The following is a 10,545-nucleotide window of genomic DNA, read 5'->3' as shown; positions in this document are numbered from 1 at the left end:
AAAAAGTGTAAAAACACAGAGAGCAGTGTGACAGCGATTTCGAATGGAAACGGATAAATTGGCGGTTCGTCTAGAAGGACGCCGGCCGGCACGGCGTGGCTGGGCACACGCCGCCGACAGTTGCGCCACAAACTGTATTGATTTACTAGCAAGTGGCTTGTGCGACATCGGAAGAATGACTAGAAAGTCTTGTATTGGCTGAAAACTGCCTGACTACATAATTACAATTACGCGCGATGACGTTTTTGTGATCACTCTTGGGGTTTATTTTTTTGTAGTTTTGTTTTAAGTTTTAAGTTATGCAATCAAATAGTTTTGTATGTGTCTTATAAGTGAAAACATATATTATATATAATATAATATTATATATAAAAAATGTCTTGTTTCACTCAGCATAAAGATAATGCCAATGTGGATGTTTATGACGTCGAAGAAGTTGAAAATGTCACGCTCTATAAAATTAGAGTTAAAATAAATCATGTCTCTTGGACGGTGTTACATAGATATAAAGATTTCGATGAATTGCACTCCAAATTAGTGACTGATCATGGTGTTGCTAAGGATTTGCTGCCTCCGAAGAAAGCAATTCGAAATAAATGTCCCAAGTTCGTCGAACAGAGGAGAGTACGATTGGATGCGTATTTGAAAAACGTGTTTAATTATTTGCAGCTGACGATGCCCAGAGAGTTTGCCAGATTTCTTAATTTTCAAGAGTTTGACATAGTATTTCTTTTACAAAGTTTGGCAATGAAACTTTTCACTGATGGTGATAGATTACTGGAAAAATCCAACCAATACACATTTACTCCACTCGAGGTTTACACTTTGTTTTTTTTTTGTATGTGGTATCACTATCCTCTTGCATTTTATTATCTTTATGTTGTTTTAAAATTATTATCTGCAAACTTATCTATATAGGTAATTGAGATTGTATTGGTTGACACAATAAAATATGTTATGCATAAGTGATTATAATGAATTGATGTAGTAATAACTTATTTCTATCCGTAAATTAACTCAATAATGACAAAGTAAATTATTTTACGATTTTTATAAGAATGATGCCCTGACAATTAGGCGGCTGTGAAGTATAAATAATTACTGAATTACAATTTTGAACAAATTAATTTAATTGTTGGTAATGATGTAAACAGTTTTGTTTTAATACTTAATATATTTTTTTAATCTTTTGGTATAATTTTATTCAACAACTAAACTTTAGCTGTTTTATTTTGTTTCAAAATTGATATAAAAATGTTTTTAATTTTGGATACCCCGTAAATACGCATAACTTGTACAAACCATCCAATATTTTCACATGCGGTACAAAAATCAATATTCTGTGGGTTCAATGACGAACCAAAAATTAAAAATATTAATCATTTTTGTATCGTATTATCAGTGCTATGATTTTTAAAGTTTTTAAATTACTCCACAAATGATGTCACAAGTTCTGCTGATTAGTCAGTTGGCTTCCTGTAAACTGGAAATCTATCAAAACACTATCATCGGTTAATTCGGAAGAACTAGTGATGTCGTTCAAAGTGGTTATTTTTATTAGAATATTTTTTTTCATACATTTTCAAGAAACTTCACTGTACAATTTAATGCTCTAATTTTTAATGTGCGTAAGATAACATTTTTTATATACAATTTCCCGTGGCACTGAACTTTCTCATTACGGTGTCAGCACATCTCTAAATACAACTGTCAGGCTTTGGTTCATTTATATATTTTTTCTATAATGAGGAATTTCAGTCCTACGGGAAATTGAATACTAAAAATGTTTTCTTGCACATGATAAAAATTAGAGCATTAAATTGAATGGCAAAGTTTCTTGAAAATGTACGAAAAAAAAAAAAACGCTCTACTTTGAACGACGTCATTGGTTCATATAATCCAACCAATGATATGAGAGCTGTGATGGATGGCCGGTTTTCTTACCGTAAATGAACCAATCTGAAGAACTGACAGAAAAACCTCGGATGTCACACGTGGAGTTATTCCAGAAGTACAAAACTGATAATACGAAATACAATAATTAAAAATAGAAAAAATTGGCTTAGTTTAATAGTCTATTAATAAATAAAAAATAAAAAAAGGCACTGAACTTCCTCATTATAGTCAATTTAAATCAGCCTAGATTCTCTGAAAATTATTTTAAAATTATTCGTTACAATCAGTCTACCCAAATAACCACAAGCTTATTAGATAAGCATGTTTGTGTTTATGGTTATCATTATTATCTTGAATTAATAATAAATTAAATAGAGAAGTTGGAAAAATCACACAAAAACAGTGTCATATTATCATCGTTGGTTTTATGTACCAAATGGTGCATAAGGCTTTACATCAAAACCAAAAATGCAGTGTATCTCGATCATTTTTTAAGGTAAGTAAGGTGATCAGTACTTACTTCTGGTACTAAGAAATATTGCGGTGAGAAACCACCTTTTTCAAAATAAATATTTCTTGTGGACCTAGCCTGGAATTGAACCTGGGATCTCAAGCAAGTCAGGAGAACACCTTGAAACTTTTTTGGTGTAACTGACCCTTAGGTATATATTCTTAACTCTTTAGCTGTCACAAGAATATCTTGCGCATGGTACTGTGTAACATGAACATTTGCATTAGGATGTCTCCTCTAACAAAACTTATTTCTGCTGACAGTAATTTTCTTTCCCAAAAGCATTCCAAAATTGATAGAATTAGTTAAACGGTTAAAACTCAGTATTTTTATTTTTATACTCTTATGTTTTTCAGCTGTACGCGATCAGTGAACGACTGAAGCAACCTTGTTCTTCCTTTGAGCTCGTAGACAGTAAATTTGATTTCAGCCACGTGCTCGACTTCTGCTCCCAGTTAAAAACTTTGCATATCGAAGGAAACGACAACTTTGTTGGAACAAGTAATATCATTCCAAATAAACTCACATTTGATCTATCTCCGTTCAAATCTCTCACTGAATTACTGATTTTGAAATTCCCACTGCAGAATATAACAAGTACAGGTTTGTTATTTTCATATTTTACTTAATATAAATATATGTTGAGGGTGCGGCGGTGAACCTGTCAAATGCCTCAACCCAAGTTGCCCCTTCTTCACACTTGCAGGCTCCATCGTGGAAGATAGTTGATGATGATCTTTCGACTTTATTCGGCAGAACTAAGGGACGTGGGAGGAGGCAAGAGTGATGGCTAGCAATAGGGTATCCTGGAGGCGTCTGACGATGTTCACATGTCCGCAAAAATTAGAAGAAAAAAGAAACATATAGTGTTGTGTTGTAAAGTCCCAAAGATTAGAAAGCAAATATGGATATTCAATAACAAGAGTGGTGAATGTTACACGTTACACCATATCAGCCAATAAAATTTTATAAGCTCTATAAATGTCTAGACCACGGGTGGCTAGCGCAGGCCCGTGGGTCGCATACGGCTCACCGGGTATCAACTTGTGGCTCTCGGAGCTGGATCATAATTATTATGAACAAACAATTTTACTTTTAGATTATCTAAAACCAACAAAATGAATCCGGTAGCTGAAGTACGTGTTTAGAAAAGAAAAAAATATTTCTCAAAAATAAGCCTGGCTCGTCAAACTAGACGTGAGGAGCACATTCAAAAATTATATTGAGAATAATTTTAAAAATCGAGCTTTTAAGTTCATATTTTAGTCTCTACGAAACCTCTTTCAATGTTTTTCAACGACTTTTCTATTATTTTATCAATTCCAGTGGAAATTAACATTGACGATCTTAGCTCTGCAAAACAAAGTCAACTTCTCATCAATTTCTTTTGTTTTTCAAATTGTAATTTACATTTAGTAGATATGTTTGATTTGCAGTTTTGTTTTATTTACTTTAAAAAAAAACTTGTTTGCTTTAAATAATGACGAAAATTGGTTGTGCAGTCTGGCGGGAAATCTCTTTTTGAAAATTTATCCCGGCCGCTGTAAAAGTTGGCCACGTCTGGTCTAGACTGTTATTTTCTTCTTCAAAATATGTTTATTTCGCTGTGATTTCTCCGACGAAAATCAATATTGTTTTATTTTGTTCATTAAATTACAAATGCAAACTTGGTATTTTAAGTATAATTTTTAATAACTAATTTTTTTTTTGCAGGTAGCCTTAGAGATACCGTAAAAGTTCTAAGAGTACACAAGACAAATAGTAAAAAAATAAGTGATATAGTTCTTTGTGATATTATACATAAGAATATTGAAAATAATTCTAATCAACTGGTGAGTTATTGTTTTACTTCTTTATAAATGTGAAATGGACTACACTGTAGATTATCATAAAAAGAAAATTAAAAAAAAAATCTTTGGTTTTGATGCTGTGTAGTGGATTAGGCAAAAAGGCAAATAAATAGTATACTGAATCCACATCACATATTTTAATCAGGTTTGTTTTACATAAAATAGATAAAACATTTAAATTTATGTCTTATGACATACATAATATGTGTTATTGATAATTTTTGCAGATTTTTCAGCTTATATCACAGTATCAGAAATCTATGGTTATTTGGTATTAAAATATTTCAAATTATATTCATCTTTCTATTATTTTACAGAACTGGAAGGCACTGGTGGAAATGAACCTCAGCACCAACAACATTTCTGAAATAGACAAGAGCATCAAATTACTTCCTAAATTGCAGAAATTGATATTAAACAAAAATAAGATCAGTGAAATAAGTAACTTGTCGAGTTTACCCCACCTTTCCCACCTGAACTTGAGTGAAAATCTCTTCACATCATGTCAGGACTGGCATTCCAAAATCGGAAAAATAAACTACATTAATTTATCGCAGAATCAAATTTCTTCTCTCGCCGGATTCAGCAAATTATATTCTTTAGAAAATCTTGATTTAAGCTGCAACATTATATCCGATGTGGAGGAAGTACAGAATATTTGCAAACTTCCATGCTTGGAAAGTCTCAGACTGACCGCTAATCCGGTAGCATCTGTAGTTGATTACCGAGTTAAAGTTATCGAACAGTTCGATGTCAGAATGTCTGATATCTTCCTGGATAATGAAAAAGCTTCGGAAAAAGAATTAGATACAGCAAGGGTGCTTCAGGCATTAAGAATAGTTAGAGAAGGAAAAACACCTAATTTTTTTAACACAAGTGATCAGGCATTTGCAACTATTACTGGACAAGGGGGTAGTGGATTATAACTGTGTTGTTATTGTAGTAAAATTTTACTGAATTTCACAAATTACAACCATGCAATCTGTGATAAATTACGTAGAGAGAAACGGGTAGATAAATGATATATTTTTAATGATAAATCTTGTTTTGTAATTTGATTTTACTTAATTAAGATACAATACAACTATTAACAGTGTAAAATATTTAGTAGCTCCGTAAATAAAATGATTTCTGATTTTAACTTTATAGTAGGTAATATCTACACGTTATCTATATTTTAGCACCTTATTAATCAATCATTTACAAGTAGTATTTTATTACATTTTACTATGTACTAATTATTATGAGTGTAGATTAATTTACACATTCATAAGTATATAAATATTTAATAACTTTTGTTGTATATATTTGGAATTTATGAAAGAAAAAAAAAATCAATTTTATAAAAATGAAATTCAACAAAATAACTAAACTTTCACTTAAGTATCTAGTATTAAATATCTTCCATTATGTTAATGATACAGGGATGGTTTTAGAATGAAAAGTAAAGATGTAATGACTAAAAGTACCGCGAAACTGTCCAATTTTGGTACCAAATTTACCGAAATCAAATGGAAATATGTTTTTTTAAAGGTTGATCATAGATTAGACTGTTTGGGCAAAATATCCATCCAGGGCAAAATTGGACGGTTTTGCGGTACGGCGAAAGTTGTTTAGGGTAAACATTAAAAAAAAAAATTGCCACACTAATTTCAATAAAATATATTTTTCCTGTTTATACTACCCATTTCTTAATTCATTTGCTGAACATTCATCACTGCTACCAAACTTTCTAAGCATAAATTAATTTTACTATTTTTAAAATGACTACTTTTGTTTCTAATTACAAAGATGAATCTCAAATTGTGGATGTTCGTCTATAATTACTATTTTTAACATAAAAAATATTTTTCTAATTTTAAGTATGTGGAAAAAGTATTAAATCATTGAAAGTAAAACTAATGCATAATATATTATTATCAATGTGTTTTTAAGATACATACATTTTATTTTAGTTTGTAAGCAGGTTTAATTTTTATTATCATTTATTTTATCAACATTTCTTAATGAGACACCATTTGAGATCCCATGATAAAATTAATACTAATTGAATATTTTGTTTAAACTTCAATTAAAATACATATTAAGATGTCCCCTTAAGAATGAAAAGATGCATAAAAATCCTACAATCTATCCCAAATATCAAATGAATTCTACTAAAAGGAAAAACAATTATTTCTAAAAGGGGTCATAATGGAATTATTTTTAATAAAAAACCATAGGTACTTCTATTCAAACTGTTTTACTTGACTACTTTTATGTTCAGAATATATTACCAAATTCCTATATATTTAGAATAAATTTAAATTACACGGTAGTTGGTTATTAAAATATTCTACATTATATTTCATTGTGATATTTATAAAAACACAATAAGGATAGTTTTTAAATGATGCATAATATTCAACTGAAAGTTCTAGGTATGACTTGAACATTCCTGATCAATAATAAACTAGTGTAAGTTAACTAAAGAGTATATTTTTATATTAACACCTAAGATAACTGTTAATTTGGTGACATGATTTATGCTTTTGTAAAATTAAATGTGTATTTATTGGATACGAGTTTTATTTATTTCAATATATTATATAGTTGAATCTGCTTATTGTAATCACTATGGGACCTGTAACTTTTGACTACATTAAAATTAAGCAGAGGATAAAAAAAGTATATTCACAAAAATTGCTGAATAAAAATTTTAATACCGAATCAACTTGATTGTCTTTTCCAGATCGATCTCTCTTTCAATCTATGCACACGTTTTTTTCTTTTTGTCTGCCATGATATATGGGGTTATTATAATGTTATAACTTATCAGTTCATGTCAACAAATAAAAAAAATAATGAGATAAATCACAACAGATCACTATTATTGTCTTATAGTTATTTATTTACATACATAAGTTTATTGTACATTATTTGAGACAATAAGTCCCAACTCCATGGACTAAAAGTCCTGTGTTGAGATGGGACGAGCAATTATATGACACAGACACATGAGTACATCACCACAAATATCGGGTAAGAAACATAAAAAATATTTAAAAAAAACGTATATACGGCACATCAATATGGTAAACAGTAAACTCAAGCATTTGGAAAATCATCAAGGAGTTTCCTACTCAAATCCCTCCCACTAAGGAAAATCCAGTCCTTAACTCCTTTCTTAAAAAAAATTTTGTCCTTGAGAGCTTAATACGTTCTTCCAAAATATTGAACACTCTCGGTGCGATAAATGAGAGATGTCTCTGAGCAAAAGTCGTACGGGTTTTGGGTATGACATAATTCATGCTCTGGGAAAACCTCGTACAGATATTTTGCTGCGACTTCTCGATATTGTTTGACCAGAAGTGTGTTATGCTAATGGAAACACCCATTTATGTACTTACAGAAGGTGCTCAATTTATCAAATATTTGTTTAAATACCGTTACTGTTTTGCTACTTTTTTGATAGCCTGTATATCCGGTATTGGTTTTTATTGAAAAAAAATCATAGTTTTGTGATGCAGTCTTCGTTTTATTAGTTTTTTCTAAGACAGAGTACAAAATTTGAGTTATCACTAAGAATGTTTTATATTCGATGTTATTAAAAAGATTTTGTTCTGTTTTCACTTAGAAATCATGACCGCAAAAAAAGGCTTAAAAATCAGTGCACTCAGGCAAAATTTTCAGCAGTTGGAGTACATTTTGTGACCTGCTAGTTTGGCATTTGAGTGGTTATGGATATAAATTAAAATAAATAATACCAGTGATATATTTATATGTTTATTTATTTTATAAAATATACATTTACTTTATATATTTGAATAAAAACAAAATAAATATCTCAAATTTAAAAGACACTAAAATCAAACATTCTATACAAATCAAAACAAAAAAAAATTAACAGGATTATATGTATAAGGTCACCAACACTGTTTTATTAATTTTTAAAATTGAAGACATCACTGGATGAAAAGAAATGGATTAAAGCATCATTATGTATATAAAATAAATTCTTAAAACAATAACTGGGTAAGAGATAAAGCATTATATATAATAACCAAAATACATATATACAAACATTGCACAAAAATCTTGAAAATATTCATTTGAATGTGTTCTGTACAACCAAATTTTACAACCTTTTTTAAAAATTATATATTTTAAATATCGTAGTTTTTTTAGATTTGAGCATGGCTCCACAATGGCTTGGTACCTAAACGCATATTAAGCCAGTTTATCAATTTATAATGACAAAATTAAAATTTTAAGATATATTTTTTTTTTTTTAGTTTCACAAAAATACCGAATAATAATTTTTGTGCATGCAATTCAATTTGCAAATACTAAGGTGAAATTTGTTTTGTTACGCGTCATCTAAGCTTTTCCTTAAAGTCCTAAACTCGAGAGCCCTTTAGAAGACTCAAGAAAAATAGTCGAGGTATGTATTAGATGTATAGACACTAGTCTTGAATACTTTTTTTTTTAATGGTGATCAAGTTTTTTATGAAAAATTCACTAAAATACGAGACTATAATTCATACAAAACATTGAGACTTGGCTGTATAGAGCCATGTTACACTGTTAAGGGCGTAAATTCTTGATTAAATGGATGGGTGCAAAACTGGTAAGTCTTACACAAGGGTTGGTCCATACTTATCTTCGTTAACCATGGCTTTGACTAAAATATTAACGTTTTTAAAATGTTTTTGGTGATAAATCAATTAGATTTGTTTAAAACAAAGGCATGCTGTGGTTACTGATCATACAAGTTTATGCATATACACGTTTAATAAATTAATCTCACTACAAATTTTGAATAAATAATACGAAGATAGTTTATACAACAGTACTGAGTGAAAAAGGATTTACAAATTGACTCGTCTAACAAAATACACTACATCACATACATATGTTATGTATTTAGTACCTATCTAATATCACTGTTTATTTTCACGTATTTTAGTTTGGCTGGAGTTCATTCTAAAGGTATTTTTCTAAATAGTTAAGATAATAGTAATCTTCAAATAATGAAGTAAACAGGTATTTTAGTCATGAGATATCTGGAGTAGTTACTTTGCTTAGTGTTATAAAAAAACAATATATTAACTATTCAGAATTCGAAATAGTATCTACACTATGCTGCATTTGGTGTTTGTTCTAATGCAGTGTCCTATGCATTATTTGGTGTTATGATAATGATGATATTACGATGAACACTAAACAAATATACGTTTATTTGCACAATCTAATTTTAGATAAACTTTTCAATGGAGTATGTATGGAGTTTACCTAAAAAATATTACATATCGATGCTGGAAAGGAAAAGTTACCAAGCTACATGTAGCAATTTTATGGAAGAGCCAAAGTTTTTTTTTATAAATTATAAAGAATCTCGTACTATCAATTTTTATTTAAATTATGTAGGAATTACGCCAAAATATCACATATTTATGTATGAGATTTTTTTTTTATTTGTTAAAAAAAAAACAAAATAAACTCTAATTGGCTCTTCTGTAAAGTTGCTACATGTCGCTTGGTAACTTTTTCCTTTCCAGAGTCGACATTTATTTTTGTACTACCCAGGGCCAGTTGCACCAAAAAAAGTAAAGTTTGCACGAAATTGGTTGCATAGTAAGATAAAACACTTAATTTTGTCCTCTTCGACAAAAACCTAACAATGATTTAACTTTAAACTTTTCCAACTTAACTTTTTGCGGTCAACTGGCTATAAGCATCATGATGTAAACAGGTATGTTTTGACTATTAAAAGTTTGAAAAGTGCAAGTATATGTAATACTATATTACGTAAATAGAAAAAGGTTATTTAAAAAAATGTGATTATTAGACAGAAAGTAAGTGATAAAATAATATTGTCAAATACGTATGTATATAATTTACAAAGATACATTCTCTAGGCATTTTTCTAAGAAGTGCGTTATTTTATAGAATACTCTTTCAGTAATCCGCCGCTCGATTATCGAGCTTTATAATTTGCCAGTATTTGTATGTCAGAATCAATAGTCCACCGTGTGCCTATAAATCAGGGGGGGACTGAAACTGAACTAACACAAAATGTTTTAGAGTAATGGATAACATAAAGTTGAGGAATATGCACCACTTCTTACTGAAGACAAGCTTATAAATATACCGAGAGCCTTAGATTCTGTAATTTACACTCGTGAAAACAAACAAATTATTAAAACACATCAGAATTCAACATTCTAAAATACACAAGACGAAAAATGAAACATTACTAATTGTTATTATAACCCTGGAGTTTTCTAGTTATAAAGAGCATCATAA

At 29.8% G+C, this 10,545-nt stretch overlaps 1 protein-coding gene across 2 annotated transcripts; it reads left to right on the top strand.

Moving 5' to 3' along the window:
• The first annotated feature begins 211 nt into the window (after nucleotides 1–211).
• Nucleotides 212–5,591, top strand: LOC148272923 (nischarin-like). 2 transcript variants are annotated; one of them, XM_088239388.1, is made up of 4 exons: nucleotides 212–816; nucleotides 2,764–3,010; nucleotides 4,121–4,239; nucleotides 4,575–5,591. In XM_088239388.1, exons 1-4 carry the CDS (start codon nucleotides 376–378, stop codon nucleotides 5,181–5,183), a joined length of 1,416 nt encoding a protein of 471 aa, XP_088095514.1. In that variant the 5' UTR covers nucleotides 212–375; the 3' UTR covers nucleotides 5,184–5,591. The 2 variants fall into 2 exon arrangements, with proteins under 2 accessions (XP_088095514.1, XP_088095515.1); XM_088239389.1 differs by having other exon boundaries at nucleotides 213–838.
• The last annotated feature ends 4,954 nt before the right edge of the window (nucleotides 5,592–10,545 follow it).

This window comes from Micrasema longulum, unplaced genomic scaffold (assembly GCF_059751315.1).
Source record: "Micrasema longulum isolate JH-2025_06_02 unplaced genomic scaffold, ASM5975131v1 h1tg002148l, whole genome shotgun sequence".
In the NCBI taxonomy this organism is placed as follows: Eukaryota; Metazoa; Arthropoda; class Insecta; order Trichoptera; family Brachycentridae; genus Micrasema; species Micrasema longulum.
Note: the sequence above shows the minus strand (reverse complement) of the source record. Positions and strands in the feature narration are given on the sequence as shown.